This window comes from Budorcas taxicolor, chromosome 9, assembly GCF_023091745.1.
Source record: "Budorcas taxicolor isolate Tak-1 chromosome 9, Takin1.1, whole genome shotgun sequence".
NCBI lineage: Eukaryota > Metazoa > Chordata > Mammalia > Artiodactyla > Bovidae > Budorcas > Budorcas taxicolor.
In genome coordinates, this window is record NC_068918.1 from 95,221,886 (window position 1) to 95,248,092 (window position 26,207).

The 26,207-nt window shown below is 43.7% G+C and overlaps 2 protein-coding genes across 4 annotated transcripts; one reads left to right on the forward strand and one right to left on the reverse strand.

The window, feature by feature from the left end:
* The first annotated feature begins 891 nt into the window (after positions 1–891).
* Positions 892–13,444, forward strand: TBP (TATA-box binding protein). Of its 2 annotated transcripts, none has more exons than XM_052645695.1 (8): positions 892–993; positions 3,843–4,043; positions 5,569–5,963; positions 8,229–8,316; positions 9,690–9,781; positions 10,480–10,647; positions 12,015–12,109; positions 12,790–13,444. In XM_052645695.1, the coding sequence occupies exons 2-8, from the start codon at positions 3,990–3,992 to the stop codon at positions 12,867–12,869; spliced, it is 972 nt and encodes a 323-aa protein (XP_052501655.1). In that variant the 5' UTR covers positions 892–993; positions 3,843–3,989; the 3' UTR covers positions 12,870–13,444. The 2 variants fall into 2 exon arrangements, with proteins under 2 accessions (XP_052501655.1, XP_052501654.1); XM_052645694.1 differs by having other exon boundaries at positions 907–993; positions 3,840–4,043.
* A 4,277-nt stretch (positions 13,445–17,721) lies between these two features.
* On the reverse strand, positions 17,722–24,741 carry PDCD2 (programmed cell death 2). Of its 2 annotated transcripts, XM_052645683.1 has the most exons (6): positions 24,421–24,741; positions 23,586–23,828; positions 23,141–23,272; positions 21,735–21,838; positions 20,186–20,299; positions 17,722–18,729 (listed from the first exon to the last, which is right to left on the reverse strand). In XM_052645683.1, exons 1-6 carry the CDS (start codon positions 24,701–24,703, stop codon positions 18,571–18,573), a joined length of 1,035 nt encoding a protein of 344 aa, XP_052501643.1. In that variant the 5' UTR covers positions 24,704–24,741; the 3' UTR covers positions 17,722–18,570. The 2 variants fall into 2 exon arrangements, with proteins under 2 accessions (XP_052501643.1, XP_052501644.1); XM_052645684.1 differs by lacking the exon at positions 20,186–20,299.
* Between the last annotated feature and the right edge of the window lie 1,466 nt (positions 24,742–26,207).

Below are 26,207 nucleotides of genomic sequence, written 5' to 3' on the forward strand. Positions count from 1 at the left end.
ATGCTTTTGAACTGTGGTGTTGGAGAAGACTCTTGAGAGTCCCTTGGAATATAAGGAGATCAACCCAGTCCATCCTAAAGGAGATCAGTCCTGAATAGTCATTGGAAAGACTGATGCTCTAGCTCCAATCCTTTGGCCACCTGATGGGACAAAGTGACTCATCGGAAAAGACCCCGATGCTGGGAAAGATTGAAGGCAGGAGTACTGGAAGATAGAGAATGAGATGGTTGAATGGCATCACCGACTCGATGGACATGAGTTTGAGCAAGCTCTGGGAGTTGGTGATGGACAGGGAGGCCTGACGTGCTGCAGTCCATGGAGTCACAAAGAGTCTAACACGACTGAGCGACTGAACTGAACTGAACCACAGGAGAGGTCCTCTGGGGTCCAAATTTACCTATAGTTCTTGTGACAAATGTGAAAAGACTTCAAAAGATGGCAGCAGGCTACCTGTTTTTTTTTTTTTTTTAATCATTCCACATGTTTATGAATAGCTAACACTGCTTACCGCGCGCCAGGCACTGTTTATGCATTCCCTTAATTCTTCTCACATTGTTGGGACAAGCGGTATTACTATTCCATCCTATACTGAGGTGGAGCGGTTTGGTAACTTGCTCAATGTCACACCGCTAGCTGGTTTAAACAGTCAATATTTGAAAATCAATATCTTGCCTACATCCAGCAGCGACCAATCAACATATTCTGGCAGGGCGGCCTGCCCCGGAAGCCAGAAGCGCTCCGCCCCGCCTCTTGTTTCTCTAAAGCCGAGTATCCAAGGGAGTCAGAGGAAGTCGCACGGCGCCCACCCTTCGCGCGGCCGGCGCCCCTCGTGGGCAGCCTGCTAGAGCCGAGGGTGGAACTGGCGGAAGTGACGTTATCAACGCGCGCCCGGAGTCCTGTGGGGTCGGGAAGGGTCGCCGTGGCGGGCGCCTGGGCCGCCGGGTGCCGAGCTTCGTTTTCTCCGACCGGTAGTCGTCTCTGCAGTGACTCCAGGTACCCACCCTGTCAGCTTCTCTCTGAGAATTACTGCAGAGCGGTCCCTGCAACGACTCCCTGGGGGTGGTGGAGCGGAGAGGCGCGGAATGGATCCGGAGACCGCGGGGGCCGTTCCCCTGGCTGGAGCTGCCGCCCCTTCGGCCTGCCCCGGCCGTGGCTCCCGCCCGGCGCCCTCCGCGGCGGTTCGAGAGCGGCTTCCCTGTTCGAGCGCTGGCGCCGGGTGCTGGTGGGGCCTGAGGCGGCACAGTCCCGCTCAGCCGGGAGCCTGCCATCCCTTAATTCTCTTTATTGAAAGGCACATTCACCCTGCCCTGTGCCCACCTGTCTTGATACCAACAGGGGTAGTTTTATAATAAAGTTGCGCTTGAGACTTTTTAACGTTTTGTCAGAGGCCGGAGACTTCAGGCACGTTAGAGCATAATACACAAATACAAAGGTGTCCTTGTCTAGGCCCTGGGCAGTGTGGTTTTCGCATATAGTACTCTAGGTAGGCGTCTCAGAAAAGGTTATTCTTGGCTGAGTTACGCAGACACGAGGAGGCTATACAGAATTTATTGATTCTTTTCCCTTATCAGTGATTGTCTCCCCAAAATATCAAATTGGACGCGTCGGTTACCAAAAGATGAGGCGATGCTGCAAACAACTCTTTTCTGAGGATAAGTTAGTGCAGTAATAACTGTCGGCTTTAAGGACACGGGAGGAAAGATGGTCGGTACCATCACTTCGAATTATAGATGAGCTCTAAACAATGGTAACATTAGGCCTCAACTACTTCCTCAGATTTTTTTCTCTAGACTTAGTTTGCAGAAGGGGGTCAGGAGCCACCAGCTTCTGGATCAATCTGTTTGTATAAGTGAGTGGTTTCGATCCTGCCCTCATTATCTCTGGCCTCAACCATAGCAGTGACTCTTAAACCGAACTTCCAGGCTCCAGCTTTGTCTCTTGGAGCCCATTCCTACGTTTCTACAGTAGACCCACTCGCTTCAGAACCTGGTCACTGCTTGCACTGCTTACATAAGGTGACGTGACCCCACTTACATTTGCTGCCTCACCGCTGCAGGAGCAGTCCACACAGTCATGCTTGGTTTGTTGCTTGCATGCTCTTTGAATTTTTGTCTCTTTGTGCTTAACCTTTCTTCTGCCTGAAATGCTGAATGTAAATTCCTGCTCACCTTGCTAGACCCAAGTTAGATGGTCCTTGCTTTATAAACACACCCTTCTGAACACTTGGCAGTTGACATTGCCTTCTTTTCTCTAGCATGTCTGCATTCATTTGGGGCCTCCCGGGTGGTTCAGTAGTAAGAAATCCACCTGCAGTTGGAGGAGACACCAGTTCGATCCCTGGGTTGGGAAGATCCTCTGGAGAAGGAAGTGGCAACCCAGTCCAATATTCTTGCCTGGAAGATCCCACGGACAGAGAAGCTTGGTGGACTCTATAGTCCATGTGGTTGCAAAAGAGCCGGACGTGACCTAGCTACTAAACGGAACAATGCATTCATCCATCATCAACATATCATATGTCAGACACTGTACTAAGTCTAGAGATTACAGAAACATATTCCTGGTTTCTTCACTCAAGGGGCTTAGCACAGTGTGTGTCTGCTGTTATAGCATTTAAGTTTTGCAGTGATTATTTGCATATCCCATACAAATTGAACCCTTTGATGCCAGAGACTATATCTGTATATCCTCTTAATTTTTATATTTGCTGCACTCTGTTGTTGTAATAGACTAACAGTGTCCAAAAGAGCATAATTTTCTTATATGTCTGTTTTCTGAAGCAGCTTTCTCTGTGTTTGGTCTGCTTTCCACTCATGAGTTTGTAGGATACATAGTCTTCAGAGTCCTTTGTTCTTTCAGAGTCACTGCCAGATTCTGAGTGCTTTTTTATACAAGTACGTGCTTGAGGTTCATGCGTGTCTTTGACATATAATTTGTAACTTTAAGATCTATATGTTCTGTGTGAGAAAACCGTACTAGACTGGTAACATTTAAACTGAAATCTAATAGTAATAGCTGACATTTATCCTGCGCTTACTGTGTTATAACTGGATGCTGTTCTTAAGGTGTTAATCAGTCCTGTTTGAATCAGCCAGCTCTCACAGCAGCCTTGTGCACAGTAGGAGTCCATATGAGCTAAACTGAATAGAAGGTCTTTCATTAGTCACTCGGTTCTTTAACCTAAAAGGAATTTCAAATGTGTAGCCAGTAAAGAGATGATTTAAGGAAAGCCAGGTACGAGCATATTGGTATTTGTGTGCTCCGAAGAGGTACAGGTATTACATATATAAGACATGATGTCTTATTTTTATGTCTGTACAGCTTCTATCACAGAATGTTATTTATTTAAGGTAGTCTCTCAATAAATGATCATGCTGAAGTGTATTGGATACAATTCAAAATTTATTAAACTTAATGCCCAAGACATTATAGAGGATAGAAAACTGAACGAAATATTTAAAAACTTAAATTCAGCCTAATGGTACCATGTACACAGTGCATAATAAATATTTCTACTCAGATATGACAGTTTCCTTAGGAATTTATTTTCCTTGGATATTTTCCCCCAAAAGTTTTGAATGCTGGTTATGTACCTTAACATTTAACATTATAAGACTATAAATTGAATACATAAAAAAACAGTTTTTGTCCTATTGACTATTTTGCACGCAGTCATGAAAAACATGGAAGGAAGAAGATTTCAGCTTTGTAAGGTAAAAGGAAATGGATTCCAGGATAGCTTGATTGGGTTTTTAAATTTGTTTTTGTATAACCATGAAACTGATTTATAAGGCTGTATAGCTTACCTGTATTCTTACATTAAACTTCAAATCTTTTCAAAGCAGCACCACCGTTTCTTGGTGTCCACGAAGATAACCCATAGAGCTGAGGAAGTCGCCAAGAATAGTGTGCTGGGGATGCTCTAGGAAAAGACTGAATGCTGAGGCAATTTCTAGTCCAAAGGTTTTCGATTTGCCAAGAAGGTGAACGTCATGGATCAGAACAACAGCCTCCCACCTTATGCCCAGGGCCTGGCCTCCCCTCAGGTAATGGAACTGGAGGGAGGGTGCATGTGGACAGAATCTGCACTGTTAGAGATACTGTAAAAGGGAAGGAAGGGAATTAAGCCATCTGTTGCTGAAAATGGACTTACATTTTTTTAAGTCTTCTCTATTTCATTGAGAATTTCCTTTAGATTTTTAATAGGCATGATAACGTTTAATTTGGGAAGTTTGGAAGCTAAAATATATATTTGTCTATAAGACTTAATCTTTTGATAAACACTTATGAAAGTGGTCCGAGTGATTACAGAGTGTTTGATTTCGTAAGTAACCTAATTATTTTCTAGCTTTATCTTTTCCTTTTTATGTTTAAAGTTCCAAATAACATATCTACTTTTAAAATTTTTAAATAACTTCTGTTAAATAAAAAAACCCATTTTAAGTGTGTGTTTTGATAAGTGTATGCACCGTTGAAAGTTCTGAAACATTTCATTTAGCCTAAAAATCCCTCTCTGCCCCTTTACAGTTACTCCCCTAGCCCCAGGCAACAGCTGATCTACTTTCCAGATGTAGAGACAGTTTTGTCTATGCTAGAATATTGGGCAGGTGGCACACTTGCAGTCAGTATGTGCTTTTTGTGGGTCTGTCATCTTAGCCCAGCATAATGTTTGCATATGTCGGCGAATTCCTTTTTATTGCCAAGTGGCCCTCTTGTGTGGATGCACCACAGTTTGTTTTCCAGGTGCTGACCTAGGGCTGTTTCTAGGTTGAAGCAATTGGGAGTAAAGGTGCTGTATGTGCATATTCTTCATGTCTGCTCCGTTTTTATTGCTCTTGGGTAGATGCTTAGGAATGGGATTGCTGGGTCATTGTGTAAGTGTGTGTTTACCTTTATAAGAAAGTGCCCTGCATGTTCTCAAGTCCTGCCCGCAGCATGTGAGCATTCTCGTTGCTCCACACCCTCACCAGCACTTCTGTGTTCACTTGAGTCTAAAAGTGAAAGTGTTTTCCTGTTGAGTTGCGATCTTGAGCATTTTGTCAACTGCTTATTAACTGTTTGTGCATCTTCATTTGTAAAATGCCCTTCACATCTTTTGCTTTTTTATTGGTCTGTTTGTTCATCTTTTATTGCATTTTGATCGTTCTTTATTCTGGATACAAGTTCTTTCTCAGATGTATGTATGGTAGATGTTTTCTCCTCATCTGTGGCTTAATTTCTAATTGTCTTAATGGTATCTTTCAAAGAATGGAAATTCTCAATTTTTTCACAGTCTTAGACCATTGTTACCCTCTAGAGCCTGAAGGGTTAAGCATCTTCCTAAATTCTCGCGTGTTGTCCGTTGAATTTCACGCCTAGGTCTACTTCCACACCCTAAGCTCTTACCTACTAGCTCTATGCTACTAGGCTGCGGTGAAGAAGAAAGTGATGTGTGTGAGATGATGGCTCAATAGCCCCATTTGTTCTCGGATGGTGCCTGTCTTTGCACATCTCACGTGCACTTCTACCAGCCAAGTTCTGCAGACGCTTGACACCAGCCAGTCTAAGCCATTGTTCTCTAACTGCCCACAGGGTGCCATGACTCCTGGAATCCCTATCTTTAGTCCAATGATGCCTTACGGCACAGGACTGACTCCACAGCCTATTCAGAACACCAACAGTCTGTCTATTTTGGAGGAGCAGCAACGGCAGCAGCAGCAGCAGCAACAGCAGCAGCAGCAGCAGCAGCAGCAGCAGCAGCAGCAGCAGCAGCAGCAGGCGGCAGTGGCAGCCGTCCAGCAGTCAACGTCCCAGCAGGCAACCCAGGGGCCCTCGGGCCAGACACCACAGCTCTTCCACTCACAGACTCTTACGACTGCACCCTTGCCGGGCACCACTCCCTTGTACCCCTCCCCCATGACCCCCATGACCCCCATCACGCCTGCCACGCCAGCCTCAGAGAGCTCCGGGATCGTGCCGCAGCTGCAGTGAGTTCTCCTTGCGTGTCCTGTCCCTGCCCTGGAGGGACCCCCCACAGCTGCGCTGCTGTTCTCTGTTCTCAGATGGATTGATTTACTTTTGTGGTATTAATGGTGATCATGCATCAGAACATGCTTTATCTTACTTGAGAAAGGGAAGGGAAGCTGTCTTAGTGAGTCAGTGCCCCCAGTAAAGGTCTCTCAGGACATCTTCAGGAATTTGGTAGCTGTGCTTATATGCTTGGGCCAGTGAAGTCCAGTTTGGATTGCATTATTGTTGATATTTCACTGTAGCTGATTAACCAGATCAAGCCTTATATAGTCTCCCTCCCTTGTGGTATTATAAGTCTTTGGAAAGATTAATTGCAAAGTCACAGAATCATCATCGTTCATAGTGGTCCCTGTTTTTCTTCATTGTTTATTATAAGGGCTGCATATGAATCTTTGAGAGCTGTGTCCTTCCCACAAGCTGAGGATGGCTGTTCTTGCCCTAAATGGATCTTTCTACCTATGTGCAGTGGGTCCTGTATGTAACAGAAAAAGGGTAGGGGGACAGGTAGGGAAAATTTCTCCTCCCTGAAAAACAGATAGCCTCATATCTGTCAGAATTATATAGCTTTTGCTATTAGGAAGCTTATAACCACATGAAGGGTTATTTGTAATAGTACATCACCCAGTTTTCATGCCAGTCATTCCTAATCATTTTTAGAACTAAGTAATGTTTAATCATGGATCATGACTGTTACACAGAGACCTAAATCTTGCCCTGGGTGTGTGTGTGATCTGAAACAATTTAAAAAAACAAAATAATGTTAATGATTTTAGAAAGATAAGCACTTATTAGTTCACGTTTGAAAATACCATATGCTATTGTCTTGCACAGTTACCTGGCTCCTATGCCCATTTAAGTTTGCACCTTTGGTTTAAACTGTAATTTATACCCAGTTCAGATGGGTGTTTATTTCTTGCCAGCACCTTAATATTTCTGGTATTCCACAAAGCATCCCAAAAAATTCACAGAATTGTGGAAATTAAATAACATACTTTTAAACAGCCAGTGGATCAGAGATCACAGGGGCAGTTAGAAAATAGTTAAGACAAATAAAAATGAAAATACTGTATAGGGCTTCCCAAGTGGTGCTAGTGGTATAAAGAATTGCCTGCCAGTGCAAGAGATGTGGTTGGATCCCTGGGTCAGGAAGATCCTCTGGAGTAAGAAATGGAACCCATTCCAGTATTCTTGCTTGGAAAATTCCATGGGCAGAGAAGCCTGATAGACTTAGCGGAAGCCTGATGGAGCACGGAACATATTTGGGATGCAGCAAATATGGTGCTGAGGGTGAGATATATAGCTGCAAAGGATCACATTAAAAAAAAGAAATATTTCAAAGCAATAACATTGCAACTAGAAAAGGAGCAAACTAAACCAAAAGCTGTAAGAAGGAAGGAAATAATGATTAGAGCAGAGAGAGATGAAACAGAGACAAAGAAAACACTAGAGAAAATCAATGAAACAAAAGATTGGTTCTTTGAAGAAAATCAGCATGTAGTTAGACTAACAAAAAGTGAAGACTCAGAGTACTAAAATCAGAAAGGACCGTAGGGATGTTGCTACCGATTCTATGAAGTAAAGAGATAAAGTTATGTGAACTTGTGTATATAAAATTGATTAGAAGAAAACAGATGTATAAGAATATTAAAAATGAAAAGGGAGTTTTTGTCTCCCGCCTGCGATGCTGTGAGGCGCAGGTGCCTCAGCACAGTTATGGAGGTGCTGCTCCGGAATACCAGTTGCCCCTGACATCAGGGGGAGCCGAGGGCGGGGTGGGGGCCCCCCAAAGAGAGGAGAAGAGAAAGAGAGTTAAAAAAGTTCATTGGACCTATGTAATAAATATCAGTGTCTGGTTTTCTTGATCTACTGAGAGTTAATTGGAAGAAAAAGGTTTCCTTCCTTTGTCAGAGATAATTTAATTTTTGTTTGTCCAAGATACTTATTTTGAAAGAAGTGAGAAAGTCATACCTCACTTAGGAGGCACGTATATACAGAGCAGTTTCTTCATCTGAAGATGGCAGTATTAATAGTTATTACTTCATAGTGTATTGTGAGTACTAAGTGAGGTTATCTATGTATTGTGTTGGCATGGTGTTTGGTACTTGTTTAAACACTTAATGTCAGCAATTAAGAAATTTGTTTAATCAAAAAACTTAGGAAAGATTGTGTTTTTTAGATAACTAACAGTAAATAATCATGTTTTCTTTTCAAATTTTTTACAGAAATATTGTATCCACAGTGAATCTTGGTTGTAAACTTGACCTAAAGACCATTGCACTTCGTGCCCGAAATGCTGAGTATAATCCCAAGGTCAGAACAATTGTATCCAACCACAGTGATAACAGCATTTTCTTCCAAAGGTCTTTCGATTAAAAAGAATATGTTGTGTTTAAGTTTGTTGACACCAACAGAACGAGAAGTTAAAGCAAAATACGTAGCGTTTTGTTGACTCACTGCCGAGTAAGAGACTGTGCGAATGCAGCAGTCCGCAGGACAGAGTCTCCCGTACTTAGCGTGAGGGGTCATGACAGTGACTGGACAGAGTCTGCAGGGTGGCCCCGTTTGCGTTTTGAACCCATATGGAGTAGAGTGCCAGGCTACTTGGAACTCACTTCAGAATAATGCAATTGGAGAATTGGGAAAGGGGCATTTGAATGAGACAAGATTAGCCAAAAACTAGTAATTGTTAAAGTTGGAAAATAAGTACAAGGAAGTTTACTATCTTTTTCTACCTTTGTATAACTGCCGAGTTTTTTTTTTTTAATAAAAAGATTAAGAAGAAAATACCTACAAATTTTCAGATTTTAAGATAGCAACCTAATGCATATGGCAAATCTGTATGAGTATAGCATTGTAAGAATTAACCTTTTGTCTATCATAATTTTATTAAGTTGAATACATAATTTTACATATTTTTTTTTTTTTCTAATGAAATGATAGTAGTTATCCAACCAGTAAAACTGGTTAAAGGAATTTAGGAAATGTAAAAAACTATAGAAGGAATTTAGAAAATGCTAAATAATTAGACATTTCCTGGGACTTGTATAAACTAGAATAAAATGCTAGCATTTTTACATGGTGGTAAAGTTAGAAGGAAGACAGACCATAGTTTTTAAATTAAAATTGTTAAAGCTATCTAACTTGTCAGAGTCATCTTCATTAGAAATATGTGAATTTTTTGTGTGTAATTAGGTAGCAGATATTACATTTTTAGAGAGGCCATTGCATTTATATAAATGCCAATATATCAGTGGAGTTTCTAAAAGTCTACGGGAATGGGGAGGTCACTTCACTGTGTGTTGATACGCTTGTAATCTGATATATTCCTTCTGGAGGTGGAAAGGTTTGTAAGTTGATTTGCCTAAAAAATCATTAATAAAACAGAAAATTTATAGTTAAAGTTTTGCAGATATTATTTATCTTCAGTTGTTGGGATGTGCATGACAGAATCCAAAACTCTCGGTCCAGCTGCCTCTGTCACAGTTGACGTGTTTGTTTCCTATGCAAAAGCATGTGTGCCACGTGGCGATAGAAGGGAGTCCTGTAAGGAAACACGTGACAGGTGTCGTAACTGGCTCAGTACCAGGTCCCTCTCATTGTCTGGGATGCTCCTGTTGTTGTGTAGGTCTCCTGATGGAAGTCAGCAGTCTGACCTCATTAACTGTTGTCTCTGGCTGTTCCAGCGGTTTGCAGCTGTCATCATGAGAATAAGAGAGCCCCGCACCACTGCACTGATATTCAGCTCTGGGAAGATGGTGTGCACGGGAGCCAAGAGGTGGGTTAGAGGAGCTCCTTGTCCTGGCCTGCATGTTACAGAGAGACGGCTGTGCCATGGTACCTAGGGTTAGGCTGCTGCTTTAACGCAGACACAGTGTTACTGTTGCTTTCGTATTAAAGTAGTTGATTCTCATCACCTTAGACAGTGGCGGCTTCATTTTCTTAACAATAGGCATTAGTTTAGGACGTGTGTTCCAACCTTATTTCTGTGTAACTCAGCGTGTGTACGTGCCAGACTTTTGGCATTTGTGACTCTGAACTCGATAGCCTTTTGTCAACAATGATGCTACGGCTTTCATTCTGTTTTTGTTACAGAAGCCCTGCACTGCTAAGTCGTATTTTATCCAACAAGTCAGTTCTAGGAATGGATAAAGAAAGACATGACATAAAAGAGGAATTAGTGTACACATTCTTTGAGCATAAATCTCATCAGTATTTTCCTATCAAAGTGACGCTTGTTGGTTTTTATCTCAGTAGAAATTTGTGGGCTTAAATACAGCAATATTAATGATAATGATGATGCTGATATTATACTTCATATCCATGAAATCTGGGGCTATCAATAATTTGGTGAATTGAAAGGTATTCGTTTTGGTAGGCCTACAGTTTTCTGTCAAGGATGTAGGAAAGTTTCTCTCATCTAAATAATTGTGTTAGCTGTCTTTGAGTATGAATAGCTCACTTTTTCTTTCCTAGTGAAGAACAGTCTAGACTAGCAGCAAGAAAATATGCCAGAGTTGTACAGAAATTGGGTTTTCCAGCTAAGTTCCTGGACTTCAAGATTCAGAACATGGTGGGGAGCTGTGATGTGAAGTTCCCTATAAGGTTAGAAGGCCTTGTGCTAACCCACCAACAGTTCAGTAGGTAAGTCTGAAATGCATGGGGTGGTTGCTTTTGTCAACAGTTTAAATTTATGATCTATTTAAACATTGTTCATGATAAAACTTAAGCAGAATAATCAGTTCAGTTCAGTCGCTCAGTTGTATCCGACTCTTTGCGACCCCGTGAATCGCAGCATGCCAGGCCTCCCTGTCCAACTCCCGGAGTCCACTCAGACTCACATCCATCAAGTCGGTGATGCCATCCAGCCATCTCATCCTCTGTCGTCCCCTTCTCCTCCTGCCCCCAATCGCTCCCAGCATCAGTCTTTTCCATTGAATAATTAGTAAGAACAAATGATACACTGATAGGTACATTTATTGTTGAAGTGTCTTCCTGATTTCTTTGGTAATACCTACTATTCTCACCAGCCTCCTACTTGTCTATCTTGTAACTCAGTGACACCCAGAACTCCCCTTTACTGGCATGAAATTGATTCCCTTCTGTATGTTTCATAATTTTCTTGCTCAATAAATACATTTTAAATGAATAAATAAAACCCACAACCTCTTGTATCAGTTTTCCCCCCAGTTGTTTGAGTCTTTTGTTCTACTTCCTGAAGAAGACTTCAAAGGCAGGTGGTCGCTGATCACCTCTCCCAGCCTGTCTGCTCACAGCAGCCCCATGGCTTATCATGCCCCTCTTGCACCAGGACCCTTGCACATCCCACTTTTATCCCTGGCACACTCTTCTGTCACTTTTTATCTAAGAAACTCCCACTGGCATTTCATGTATCCATCCCAGCATCTCCCTTCCTCAGAGAAGCCTGCCTTGAATTTTCCAGTAAGTTAAACACGGTCATACATCCTGTTTTCAATCTAACAAAGTGAGATTACTAGGATTAGAACAAAACCGTACCAATAGTGCATTTAGTCAGATCACACAGGGCAAGGTTCAGTCTCCAACCAGTGTCTTTTCTGTCACTTTGGTTAAATTGCCTGAGCAAACGTAGCAGCTAGAAGATATTTCACTTTAAGGAGATGAGATGTGAATGATTAGAAAATCAACTGTGTGACTGGCAGATCTTATAGATGGATAATTACTGGGCTCTTTTAAGTTGATATAAACTTGTCCAGAATGAACCTTGATAAAGATCAGAGACTACAGAACATATTTATAAAACTCTTGTTCTTATGTCAGGAAACTCAGATTCATTAGAAACAGAATTAGTTGGTCTTCAAGTGCTAGTGACAGGTCAGCCTCACTGGCCAAAAAAATGCTGCTTGCAGAACTGGGCTTCACCCCCTCCTTAGTTTGTGGCTAGCCCAGTGCTTTCCCTTGGTCAGGTCCTCATTTTTTCTAAAGGCATGAGCAGCTGCTAATCTAAACTGTTGTTGCTATTTTCCTTCTAGTTATGAGCCGGAGTTATTTCCTGGTTTAATCTACAGAATGATCAAACCGAGAATTGTTCTCCTTATTTTTGTTTCTGGAAAAGTTGTATTAACAGGTAAGTTGTAACAGAAAGTAGTGGTTGAAGTTTTGAAAGTGTCGAGAATGGCATTTTCTCAGTACTTAGAAGTAATATCACAGTGTTGGGACAGCTAATTAGTGACTTGCAGAGAAGCTTCGCCCCTTTTCTCTCTTCCTCAACACTGATGGGGAACATCCACCAGAGGTGGTGAGCTGAGGAAAGTCAGATCACAGCCTTGCTGACGGAAGCATCACCTTGGTGGGGAGGGGTGGAGGTGAGCATTACATTGCATAATAGATGGTGTTTTAAGTTGGGTACCATCGTCTAAGACTGGTTTCTCTCAGCATTATCATTTTGCCTCAACAAAAGAAGATGCAAAAAGGCTTGGCTGAAAGCGGCAGTTGAGAGAATGAACCTCTGTCACTGCCAACCGCTGCCCTGCTGGGCCCTGCCCTGGTGCAGAGATAGCAGCTGCCATGTGGGCAGACTAGGCATGGGAGGTGCGGTCATCTGTCTTGTTGCTTTGGTAATTCTTTTTTCAAAAAGCCAAATGAAGAAAATGCCACTTTAAGAACAAAAATATGATGGTGGCAAGGGATCCCATTGTGAATGTTTTGATGCCTGCATCTGTCTTACTGGATATGGAGAGAATTGTGCTTTTGTGGTTTTGTTAAGAAATGCCATTTCAGACTCTTGTACTCCACTTGTCTTCGTAGGTGCTAAAGTCAGAGCAGAAATTTACGAAGCCTTTGAGAACATCTACCCTATTCTGAAGGGTTTCAGGAAGACGACGTAATGGCTGCTGTTCTCCTGCCTCCCCCACCCTTTTTTTTTTTTAAACCAGTTGGTTTTGGTACACTCGGTGGTGGTGTGGACGGCCCCACGTGGCAGAGGATGGACGTCTGGTTGTAGGGTGCAGCACCAGGTGAAGCTCTCTTCCACGCGTACCCCATGGGGTGCCGGAGGGTGTTGCTTCTGCACAGAGAGCACCAGAGCGTCCCTGCCAGTGGCTCCAGCTGTGCTGCTACACGGGCAGCGCTGCCTGTTATTTATATTTAGATTGTGAACACTTACTGCTGTTGACAGGCTGGTTTAAGGGACAAAACTAAGTGTTAAAGCCACCTCAACAATTGACTGGACTTTATTTTAATTTCTTCCCCATAAACCACAGTTTTTATATTTCTACCAGAAAAGTAAAACTCTTTTTTAAAAGTGTTGTTTTCTAATTTGTAACTCCTGAGGGTTATTTTTGTGCCAGACACATTCCGCCTTTTCAGTATTGCAGGACAGAATAGAAATGTATTAATGAAAACAAATGGCTGTACATATTTTTCTCCTTCAGAGTACTCTGTACAATAAATGCTGTTTATAAAAGTGTCAGATTGATGTTGTAAATGAAACTCTGTAAGGTCCATGTGATCAGACTGGTAAGAAAGTCGTATCTCAGACGGAATGCGCGAAACCATTTTAGCGTTTGCTCACTCGCTTCAATCAGCATCTCGTTGTTGCAACGAAAGTGGCAGGGCTGTGAAAATCCGCAGTTGCTCACAAAGCGTGTTCGCTGCATCCCTTCTATTGAGCACCTTCTGTTCCCCACATACCTTAATTCTCACAAAACCTGTAATCAGGTTTTGTTGCTTCCACAAGGCAGGCAAGCTAGGTCCCACCTGAGGATCTGCCCCAGGTTACAGAGCAGGTAAGTGGCAAACACGGGTTCTAAGCCAAAGGCCTTCATGGTTAGAACTGGGGTAGTCCCAACAGACTCACAGATGGGTGTCTGTTGTGCTCATGAATATCAGGTTAACATGTATACGTTTTGGGGTTTCATCATATGTGATGTGATTTTCTTTTTAATTGTAAAAATTGTTTTTCAGACAGCTCAGAGGTATATAATCAGGAAGGTAAGTTTCTTCTTCCTTCTGTTTGCCCTGAAAACAGTCTGGAGTTAACTACAGGCTGGTGTTTCCTCAGCTCTCTTCTGTTCAGATTCTTTCCCTTGGGGGTGCTTTTCTCCATATTTGGAGAATACAGTAAAGCATACGTTTGATTTTATAGCCTCCTTTTTGTAGTCACTGTATCTCACACATATTTGCGTGACATACTTCCGTGACATGGAACTCAGTGGTGTCATATCATCTCTTACATTCCTTGATGTATTCAGTCATCTCCTGAATTAGTCATTTACGTTATCTGCGGTGTTTCCTTGGTACTAACAGTGCAGCAGGGAGCGTCCTTTTGTGCACTTGGGAGCACAGGTGATTCTGGAGTGACACTCCTCGGGGTCACTGTGTTACAGAAGTCGCACATCCCAGGTGTTTGTTAATAGGTCTAACCGGAGTATAGTCCAGAAGAAGTCATCAGTGATGCCAGCAGCGTATGAACTCATCCGACAGACATCATTCCAGTAGTATCTCCTATCCAAGAATTGTCTCCTCACATGTAGCTCTTCTCTTAGGTAATTAATAACTTTTTTTTAGGGCTTTTACATTTCATAGAAGTTAATTCCTAAGTATTTTATAGTTTCTTAGTAATGGTATTTTTCAGAATACTTTAAAATTATCATTGATATATTTACCCATTTCCAATCCCTTGACTGAACTTACACACACAGGAAACCCAACACGTTTCGCATAACGTATTATTCAGAGGCAGACACCCCAGCAGCCACCAGCCAGAACCTTGCGAGCCATCCCAGGAGCTCCTTCTCATGGTCCCGTCCAGACACACACCCCCATAACCATTATCCTTTTATAGTAATTACCAAACACCAGTATCGATTAGTCTTCCATTTTAATAAATTGGTATGTTTTTAGGTCTGTTTTATTCCTGAAGTTCCCCGCCATCTCACTTAAGGAAATTTACATGCTTGTTTGGTGAGTGGTTTCTTAGTCTATCTTGCTGTTGCCAAAGTCCAGACGGTGCAGTCAGCACGCCCTGTTCTGTTCCCTGAAGGTGGGTGGCTGCATCTGAAGGCTTGATCCCTTTATAGAGACTCTTAAGTAGTGGTATTAGAAATTGAATGTCTGATTATCTCCTTCTCATTGATCCATTAATTCATTAGGTTGTAAGAGATGAAATTTTAATCACTTTCATTATTTGTTGGAAAACTTTATTTATAGTGATATACTTCACATAGCAGGATAAGTGCTTATTTTCCCTTTAAAATTTCTCAAGATAAAAATGCCTCATTGAGTTCATATTAATACATCCAATCCAGACTACAGGGCCTTTAGTCAGCTCTGTATTTTTTTTAAATTATAATTGGAGGATAATAACTTCACAGTGTTATAATGGTTTTTGCCATACATCAGCGTGAGTCAGCCACAGGTATACATGTGTCCCCCCATCAGCTCTGTGTTAATGTATTTTATGCTTAGAACCCTTAATTTTTAAAGACACAAGGGATGATGAGTTAGAATAACAGTACTACCACCACTGTGATTATCAAAAGCACTGAAACGTTTTTTCTTCACTGTAATCTCTGAACTGTTGAAGGATGAGACCGGCATCAGCATCTGAAATAAGGGGGGGGTGGGGGGTGGATGCACTGCTCTCTGCAGTGGGGTAAGCTGCCTGGTCCGCTGGTGTCCAGGCCAAGCCCGGGCTGGGGGGATGGTGGGGCATGTGGTTTGGCAGCTTGATGTTCTCTGCAGGAGCAGCTGCTGGGTCTTGCATCAGTCATTTCATGGTCATCGTTCAGGTTTGTAAACGTGTCTTCACATTTCTAGGGACAACTGAGTTACCTTTTTTATCTAAGTTTTAAATTTTTTAGTTATTTCAACTAGCTGCTGTTTTTGATGGCTGCCAAGTCAGTGCTGTGATTTGGATGTCTGTGTCCAAGTGGAAATGCCCTGTGAACTCACTGTCATCTCCAGACCATGGCAGGAATATATACCTAAAGTAGCTTGGCTGATTACCACACGCCTGCAAGCCTGTGTATGTAGACATCCAGGGATGTCTCCAAATAGACCAGTGAATTCACTTAAAAAGTCCTCAGCAGTCAGGGTGCTGTCCTGTTTTGGCAAACGTGCATCTGAGTGAGTTTGGACTATGAAGGTCCCAGTAGATCAGTTCTCCAGTGAGCTTCCTGCCAAGTCTGTGACTCCTGCCATATTGTCTCAGTAGCCACAGGCTGTGTCCCCTTAGTTACGGGTGATCCTCGCCGACTTAGCACTCCTGGCTCCAGGACTGTAACGCCATTCTCTCCCTCTGAAAGCTGGATTCAACAGTCTCTCCATGGGATTCCATACTGCAGTTTCGCATATATTGCTACGTGTAACTATTTCACATACACATCTTTGTATGAATTACACACTCACACACACCTGGTGGCTCAAGATGGTGAGGAATCCCCCAGCAACGCGGGAGACCTGGGTCTGATCCTAGGGTTGGGAAGATCCCCTGGAGAAGGAGATGGCCACCCACTCCAGTATTCTTACCTGGAGAATTTCATGGACAGAGGAGCCTGGCGAGCTACAGTACATGGGGCTGCAGAGTCGGACACGACTGAGTGCCTAGCACCACTACAGTAGTAACACTACTATCCACGTAATACCGAGTAAAAGGCTAGGACTTCCTGATACGAAAGTACAATGAAGTAATCGTCAGTGACATTAGCAAGTGATGTTAGGCCATTCTAAGTTGTGTTTGTGGCAGCAGTGCATTTCAAGGTTAGCAGGGCCCTTAACCAGAATTAACTGTTGGTCTTTAAGCAGTGATCAACAGCGATGTCTCTTCAGGTTTGCCTTAGTGCTGGGCAGGCTTCACTGCTGCTAAGAGAACTGGGAATTATCTCAAGTGTATCTGTAAGTGTATATTGCTTGGGTGGAAAGGAGCCTTAACACTGATTTAGGAACCACTTGTGTGAACAGAATATCCCTCATTTGAAAGCCTCTTCAGGGCCTCTCTTAGGTCCAACACTCCCTGGGGCCCAACCCAGAGAAATTCCAGTGGCTGATTCCAAATCATTCCTCGGGTTTACCTGCTACGTGGGCAGTGCTGAGGCAGGCAGATGGAAAGAGAAAACCGTCACTCTTGCCTTTCCGTCACTGGTCTGTAAGCAGTGCCACTGGCTAAGGTCAGTTTTGAGGTAGAGCTTCTCCAAGTCAGTCTTCTGATTACGAATCTACTGACTTCTCTGATCCTGCTAACTGTTGCCTTCAGAATTGGTGGGTATCCCATTCACTGTACTAATTAGTCAATGATTAGTGATTAGTGAATGATTTTCCAGGCAAGAGTACTGGAGTGGGTTGCCATTTCCTTCTCCAGGTGATCTCCCCGACCCAGGGATCAAACCCAGGTCTTCCACACTGTAGGCAGACGCTCTACTGTCTGAGCCACCAGGGAAGTCCAATTAGTGAATGGGGTTCAGAATTTTCTCACATTCTGGGCTTCCATATAAACTGGAGCCTGTGACAATCACCTGGTTATTATACATGTCTCTTGGGGTTTTACCCAAATATTTTTCTCTTGAATTTTGCAAATTTTAGGGGGAAAATGCTCTGAGTGATAGTTTGACTTAATTAGGCACAAAATCCATTTATATTGTAAAAAGAAATATAAGTAAAGTAAAGAGATCTTAGTTCTTTTTAAATATAAGTCAAAAGTAAAAAATTCATTTTAAACATAAGTAAAAAGTTCTTGGTTCCACTGCTGAGTTCACATCTAGTATCTTTGATTTTTTGATACATATACACGTGTATTTTTACAAAACCTTCACCATCTATAATGGTCTTACGGATGGGGTGGTCTTACGGATGGGGTGGTCTTACGGATGGGGTGGTCTTACGGATGGGGTGGTCTTACGGATGGGGTGGTCTTACGGATGGGGTGGTCTTACGGATGGGGTGGTCTTACGGATGGGGTGGTCTTACGGATGGGGTGGTCTTACGGATGGGGTGGTCTTACGGATGGGGTGGTCTTACGGATGGGGTGGTCTTACGGATGGGGTGGTCTTACGGATGGGGTGGTCTTACGGATGGGGTGGTCTTACGGATGGGGTGGTCTTACGGATGGGGTGGTCTTACGGATGGGGTGGTCTTACGGATGGGGTGGTCTATAGATGGGGTGGTCTTACGGATGGGGTGGTCTATAGATGGGGTGGTCTTAAAGATGGGGTGGCCTACAGGTGAGCTGGTCTATAGATGGGGTGGTCTACAGGTGAGCTGCTATATAGATGGGGTGGTCTATAGATGAGCTGGTCTATAGATGGGGTGGCCTACAGGTGGCATATACATGGTTTATGGATGGTTTTGTCTATTTTACTTGATCTGCATATAGGTCTGTATCGTTAAGACGGTAGCCTCCTGCTAGACAGATACACCAGAATTTATTCAATTCCCTGCCACTGGACATGTCTAACATTCAGACAATGTAAACAACACCTAAAACAACCTCTGTGTATCTCTGGTACAACTGTTTCCTTAGGATAAAGTTCTAGAAATAGAACTGCAAGGTAGAAGAGATTATGAATATTTTAAGGCTTCACACCATTGTCTTTAGGCTGCATCTGTTATATCTTGCTTCCAAACAAATTCCTCTGTGTAGCCAATGCCCAGTTTACAGCTTTCGGCACAGGTGAAGATGGCCAGGACACCCCAGTCGACACTCTTGCCCAGTCTGTCAGCCTTCAGGTAGTTGAGCAGCTGAGGCATGACCTGAGGAAAGGATGGCACAGTCAGAGCTCTCCTTGAAGGTGAGGAGCACACAGTTTTCAACAGACCAGATCTTCCCTGCCAGGGCTACTGTAGGGATCCTCATCTCTCAGCTCTGTCTCCACATTTTACAGCAAGGTTGCGGAGAAGGCAATGGCACCCCACTCCAGTACTCTTGCCTGGAAAATCCCAGGGACGGAGGACCCTGGTAGGCTGCAGTCCATGGGGTCACTAAGAGTTGGACACGGCTGAGCGACTTCACTTTCACTTTTATTCACTGATTGGAGAAGGAAATGGCAACCCACTCCAGTGTTCTTGCCTAGAGAATCCCAGGGATGGGGGAGCCTGGTGGCCTGCCATCTGTGGGGTCGCACAGAGGCAGCAGCAGACATTACACTGATAACTTACTAACAATCTAAAAATACTTCGCAACTCTGTTTCTTTAAAGCCCCTCTTTATATCTGGTGTCCTTTTATCTGAGAAAGAAGTTCCCAAGTATAAGATTGGCTTATCTGTTTAATCTGGCTGTTAACCTAATTATTTTTTATTAATAATAATGCCACAAAAATAGGGCAGAGGCTTCTATTTAGGCAACTTTTATTTTGTGTTATTTACAATCTGAATAGCAGATGCCGTTACTATGACTCTGAAGAAACACTATCGTAGTAGAATACAAAAAGACAACCTATTGACGTGTTTGTTTAGACAAGAAAGGGGTCTGAGGAGTCCGTGGTCTCCTGGGAATGAGTCCCAGGCAGCACTGCCACCACTGCTATCAGACTGCTGTACACGAGCTCGTCGTGGGTGTCAGGCACCAAGAGCCAGTCCATTTTGGGTAAGTCCTCAAATTACCCTTTCAACCGTTAAGAGATAACTATGACTTTATAATGTTAGTGAATTGACAGTTCAAGAGTTGTTTACACCCAACCCAAATGGACCCTGATGCTAATACTCTCTTTTCGGCAAGAAAAATTTTATCTTAATCATTCCATTCATTTGTTCTAATAAATTCACAAACCAAGACTAAACAGAGCAAGGGTTTTAAAACACTCCTCTCACAAAGATTAAAGCTATATGATTTTAAATCATGAAGGTAACAACAGAGGCACTGACCCTAACGATCTAACCACACTGGGAAGCAGGGGATGGTCCAGGTGGCATAAATGACGTTTAAATCCTCACTACTGCGGAAGTCAGTTGATAGATAATGTCTAGAAACTAGTAAACCGATAAATCTCAGAAAAAGCAAGCAAATTAGAGCCAGATATAACTTCCAGATTAACCAGTAAAGGATAACTCCCTCCTTGGAACATACTGTGAAGTGGGGCAGAAACTGTCCTTCAAGGGCACCTTCCATACATAGTACTCAAAGGAACGCTTGCACACTTATTACTTTGGCAAAGTTTTTAATACTTAATAGGGTAAATATATACTAAAATATTCCTTTTCAAGATCCTACCTGGAATTCAAATAACCTCTTAGCACCACAGGGGCAATCTGGAATATCCTTTTCTCGAGGGGTATTTTCACCGGAGATCCAGAGCGGGGCAATCCCTCTGCCATATCTGAGAATCTAAAATCAGTTAGGATCAGTTTAAATCACCAGCGTCTCATGTGACCTGAGGATCATCTCGAGAAACCTGGTACATACTCTGACAACCAAGGAAACGCTCATTGGAAAACGAGTTTCCTGTCTGCCTCTCCCCCACCCCCTGGCACATACACACAGCACCATTAATGCCTGCCTCAGAATCGTCCAAGTAATGCTTTCAGCTCATGTGATGCAGGTTATCACAAGTATTTTTCTTAGATGACAATATGGTTAGACTCTGAATTATATGGCTATTTTGTGAAGACTATCAATAATTCTATTTCCCCCTTACCAGGCTGTGAATATAAAATGCAGCCCAGTGTCTCTGCTGACCTTCACACAGATAAGGAACCTTAGTTGCCAAGTTTGAAATGAACAAATACCAAGTGAGACACACTGTTTTAAATACAACAGAAGTAAATTTCACTATAATAAAACGCTATGTCACAACTGAGTGATTTTCCTAGATGTTTCTTGTTAAAAAAGAAATGCACATTGCTAGGGGCCGCCTTCTCAGCATTTAGGGCCTAGGTCTATTCTTCCTATAAGCCCCTGGGCATTCATTTGTCTAGTGACTGACTTACGGGAATTTTGCAAAGTCTTTAGTGGTTTATGTTTAAGGTGAGGGAAATTAAGGGAATAAAATTAATGGAAGAAAACAGGCAAAGGAAACATCTGCTGAGCATGTACTGTGAGTCTATAATCTGCTTTAATCTGAGCACCTACTGTGTGAGTCTATAATCTGCCTTAACCCTCAAATCCACTTTTTGCTTCTCCCTACACTGTAGATACAACTACATCAGAAGGCCAAAATATAACTCAAGCAGCCAGGAATCCTCACAACAGCAAAGCCCATTAGTCTTTTCACAAAGGCAGTGATTTCTCTACTAATGTGTCAAGTTAACTTTTATAAGTCAAAGGTCCCTGTTGGAAAAATGGGCAAAAACTTCCTTTCTGTCTTGCCATTAGTGTCTAAACTCCATGTGTTATAGGCAACAAAAGATGTTTATCTCTGCTGATGGTTTTAGAAGATGATAGTATGATACCCGAGGTAACCTTGAGTCTTTCCATAATCATTAAAAGGATCAGCGCTGCAGACAGCTTTCCATATGGACCCCCTCTGTGAAGGAGTCCTAGACACAAGAGACTAACTTTATTAGAAAGAGTCACTTCTACATAGGTGTGGGTTTTTTTTTTCTGGTGTGGGTTTTTTTTCTGGTGCGGGGCTGGGGGTGGGGTTGGCACACACTGTGGTTTTTGGGATCTTAGTCCCCCAACCAGGGATCGAACCTGGGCCTCCAATAGTGGGAGTGCAGAGTCCTAACCACTGGACCACTAGGGAATTCCCAACTCAAGATTCACAATCCCACCCCACTTGAAAAGAACAGCAGCAGGAGCTATATGAGTTCCATTTTACCTGTTCTGGTTCAAGGGATATTTTAGTTTTGAACTTCTGGAAAATTCTATCTTCCCTAGATTCATGTTTTGCCATGGATTCCAATTCTTCCTCATGTGCTTCACCTGAAAAATCATCAACATTACTATTATGGCAACAGGAATAACTCACGTCTTGACAATAAACACATACAGAGGAAAGCCAGTTTTTAAACAACCAACTTAGTGTTAAATCAGACACTGAAGGCCTGATGTTTTCATAGGCCTTCCCTGTTTTGGTTCATTGACATCTGTGCTTTAAGACTACCTAACTTTCCAGGTACTCCATGAAGAAGCATTATTCTGCTGTTTCTTTAAAGAGCTTCTCCTTAAACCTTCAAATTAAGAATAGACCCCAAGTCCCAGGCTCAGGACTGCTGTACTCAGGACTGAAAAGGATACTCCCAAATCATGAGCCCTTCTAATTCCTACTGTCCTTCACTTGTCTGAACTCTTATTTCCAGTTTCTTTCTGCCCCATCTCTCCTTTCCCAGCTGGTACACTCATTCAGTCATCACAGGCTCACTGGACCTGTCAGTTCACACTTTCACTCTCACCTCTGGAATCCCAGCTACCTGAATCACCCTGTCCTGAACAGGCAAGAGTCTTTGTAACTCAGAGGGTATTTTTGATACCCTGAATGTGAACTATAAGCCAGTAAGCTGACATGCTAATGGAAAATTTAATTTAGATTCTAAAAATCTACATTCTGTGGTGGTTAAGAGTTCAAGTTCTAAAGTCAGTAGATGTGAGCTCAAACTCCAGTTCTGAAACTTAACTTTGGTCAGTTATATGCCCAAACAAGTTATACCCAGAACCTCAAACTCCTCACTGCAAAATGAGGTACTGTTTTCAACGTATTGTTCTGATGCGAAAACATCAGTGAGATCATGCACAGAAGGCCCATGGGACGTGCTGCGCAACGGAATGCGTGTTGCAGAGGGGCTGGCTCCTACTCAGTCTCAGCACAGGCACTGCTCCAGCACGTGACCGCCGTGAAGTAACTGACAGAGTTATGGAGCGCAAACTTGCCAGATAAGAGGGCGCCTGCCACCCACCAAACACTTCAAGGCACTCTCATGTACACCATCTCAATTTGAGAAACACATCTTGGAACCAGATAAACTTTCCAAGTTTCCAGCATCTTGGGCAGACCCACCCAACTGACCACCTGGATACACCCTGCGACACTTCACAGGAATCAAAATATACGTTATATATGCCACAGAGGGAAGTACAGAAAGGATATCTTCAAATGAGGCGGTATTTGAAAAGTACAGGTTGAAGCCTCCCAAGTGAGTCGCTCAGTGCTTCTTTTCTTGTCATATCGAGCCCTTTCTTTCAAGCGTTCACTCACTTAACGAATGAGTTTTGAAACAGATTCCTTACCCATGGTTCCTATAATCTCTGATTCATCATCTCTTTCCACAACTTCAGGCGTAATCTCATCTTCTGTTTCTATTACAATTTCAAATTCTGGAAAAAGGAAGTTGTGATCTGGAACTGTATTGTCCAAATTATCTGAAACAAAAAGGTAACTAGCATCATTAGTGATCATTTAGTTTTGAAAATCAAATAATTTCCTTTTTATGAAATGTATTCCATGTCATAAACAGTATTCCTTAGACACTAACATATGTAGGTGGTTGGGATGTGAGTGGGTGAGAACTCACAGCTCCTTCTTCATAAAGGTGTTTATCTCACTAGTTAACCAAAACTCTGAAAATTATTACACCTTTTCTAATGTTAACCTTTATCCTCAAAATGAAAGATTTGGCCTTTAGACACAAGGAAACTGAGCTGATATTTAAAAATTAAAAAAGAACTGACTGACCTGTCTGTGCACAAGCCTGCTTGTGTCCTAATCTCCAGTCCAGACTCTGATGCTCCTTACTGCAATAATGTGCCTTGTGACATCTGGAGCATCTTTTGGGGCCTGAACAGCCACAAACTCTGCAGAGATGTGCACCAGACTTGAGCTGGAGATGCACAGACTCTCCCGTCTCTGACGGAGGATCCTCAGAAGGCGGCTCATAGGAATAGAAGTCATTTCGCCTGGGCAGCTGGTTTCTGAAAACTAGGGAGGGAAGGAGAACTGTTAACGAATGATTTAAATAAAACAATACAGCAATTCAAGTATTTGAGCCTTCACACTGGACTGAAAAAGACACTTATTTTTTAAAAATAAAAACTGAAGACAATTTTCCCGTGCAAAGAGCTCATTTTTTGGAAACGGAGAAAAGACCGAGAAACTTCTACAGGTCACACAACTAAGTGCGCGCTTACAGTTTATGCAAATTAACAAGAATAATAGGTAAAGTCAGACTACAGAAATACGAAAAACCTGTTGGGATCCACCTTCCCAAAAAGTGGCAATTTCCATTACCTGAAAGTACCCTGGCACACCTACTACCTACTAATTACCCAAAAGGCTGGCGGCTAGGAGTGAGCGAGCACGCGGGACGGCCCCACCCCCGCAAGTGCTCGCGGGGTTCCGGGGGGAAGAGGCCGGCGGGGTACGGAGGAGGCCGGGCGGCTTCCTGAGGGGAGAGGCCGGCGGGGTACGGGGGAGGCCGGGCGGCTTCCTGAGGGGAGAGGCCGGCGGGGTACGGGGGAGGCCGGGCGGCTTCCGGGGCCCCCGACCCGTAGCAGAGGCCGCGGCCGCTCACCGCGCAGGCCGCAGCAGCACGGCGGCGTCCGGCAGCAGAAGAGGAAGAGACAGCGGTGGAAGGCGTCGGCGCGGCCCGGCAGCGGCGCGTACACCTGCAGCAGGAAGGCCATCGGGCGGCCACACAGCGGGCAGGCCAGCTCCGGGGGCCCGGGCAGCCCGGCCGCACTCAGCCACGCCGGCCGGCCGCCCACCTTGCTGGGAAACTGCTCGCTGCGCAGCCGCCACGACGGCACCGCCTCCACGAAGCCCAGCTCCGCCGGCCCGGCGCTTGGAGACGCCATGGCGTGGAGTACAGGCTACTGGTTCCGCGAAACCACTGCCCCCGCCGCCGCCGCCGCCGCCGCCGGAAGTCGGCGCCGGAAGTGCGGACGGCGGGCCAGACGTGATTGGACAACAGCGCAGAGGGGGCGGGGACACGGGGGGACCGGATTGGGCGGGCTCACTTATTCCCGGTTTCCGGTCCTTGTCTGGGGCTGAACAGAAAATGTCGGGTGTCTTGTTAAGTTCAATTCAGTGGCTCAGTCGGGTTCGCCTCCTTGCGACCCCATGGACTGCAGCACGCCAGGCATCCCTGTCCATCACCAACTCCCGGAGCTTGCTCAAACTCATGTCCGTCGAGTTGGTGATGCCATCCAACCATCTCATCCTCTGTCGTCCCCTTCTCCTCCTGCCCTCCATCTTTCCCAGCATCAGGGTCTTTTCCAATGAGTCAGTTCTTCGCATCAGGTTGCCAGAGTATTGGAGCTTCAGCATCAGTCCTGCCAGTGAATATTCAGGACTGATTTCCTTTACGATTGATTGGTTTGATTTTGCTGTCCAAGGGACTCTCAAGAGTCTTCTCCAACACCGCAGTTCAAAAGCATCAATTCTCTGGCGCTCAGCTTTCTTTATAGTCCAACTCTCATCTCCATACGTGACCACTGGAAAAACCGTAGTTTTGACTAGATGGACCTTTGTTGGCAAAGCAATGTCTCTGCTTTTTAATATGCTGTCTAGGTTGGTCATAGCTTTTCTTCCAAGGAGCAAACGTCTTTTAATTTCATGGCTGCAGTCACCACCTGCAGTGATTTTAGAGGCTCCCCTCGCCTTGCCCAAATGAAGTCTGTCACTGTTTCCCCATCTATTTTCCCTGAAGTGATGGGACTGGATGCCATGATCTTAGTTTTTTGAATGTTGACTTTTAAGCCAACTTTTTCACTGTCTTCTTTCACTTTCATCAAGAAGCTCTGTAGTTCTTCTTATGGTGACAATACACAGCCTTGACATACTCCTTTCCCAATATTACCTAGGAACCTGGAATGTTAGGTCCATGAAAGACTAGAGACCTCTTCAGGAAAATTAGAGATACCAAGGGAACATTTCATGCAAAGATGGGCACAACAGAAGTGGTATGGATCTAACAGAAGCAGAAGATGTTAAGAAGAGGGGGCAAGAATACACGGAAGAACTGTGCGTAAAGGGCTTAATGACTGGGATGGTCATGGTGGTGTAATCAGTTGCCTACAGGCAGACATGCTGGAGTCTGAAGTCAGGTGGGCCTTAGGAAGCACTGTTATGAACAAAGCTAGTGGAGTTGATGGAATTCCAGCTGAGCTATTCCAAATCTTAAAAGATGATGCTGCACTCAATATGCCAGCAAATTTGGAAAACTCAGCAGCGGTCACAGGACTGGAAAAGGTCTGTTTTCATTCCAGTCCCAAAGATGGGCAATGCCAAAGAACATTCAAACTATGGTACTGAACTCCTTAATATCTCTATACATATCACTATAAATATCTCTATACA

Excerpts from the sequence above, each read along its gene's own strand:
- PDCD2 (XM_052645683.1), bottom strand. The coding sequence starts at position 24,703 with ATGGCGTCTCCAAGCGCCGGGCCGGCGGAGCTGGGCTTCGTGGAGGCG. Across the intron at positions 23,273-23,585 it reads GCAGGCTTGTGCACAGACAG|ATAATTTGGACAATACAGTT; the intron begins GTCAGTCAGTTC and ends TTTTTGTTTCAG. Across the intron at positions 20,300-21,734 it reads TATCCCTTGAACCAGAACAG|ATTCTCAGATATGGCAGAGG; the intron begins GTAAAATGGAAC and ends AACTGATTTTAG.
- TBP (XM_052645695.1), top strand. The coding sequence starts at position 3,990 with ATGGATCAGAACAACAGCCTCCCACCTTATGCCCAGGGCCTGGCCTCC. Across the intron at positions 4,044-5,568 it reads AGGGCCTGGCCTCCCCTCAG|GGTGCCATGACTCCTGGAAT; the intron begins GTAATGGAACTG and ends AACTGCCCACAG. Across the intron at positions 12,110-12,789 it reads TGGAAAAGTTGTATTAACAG|GTGCTAAAGTCAGAGCAGAA; the intron begins GTAAGTTGTAAC and ends TTGTCTTCGTAG.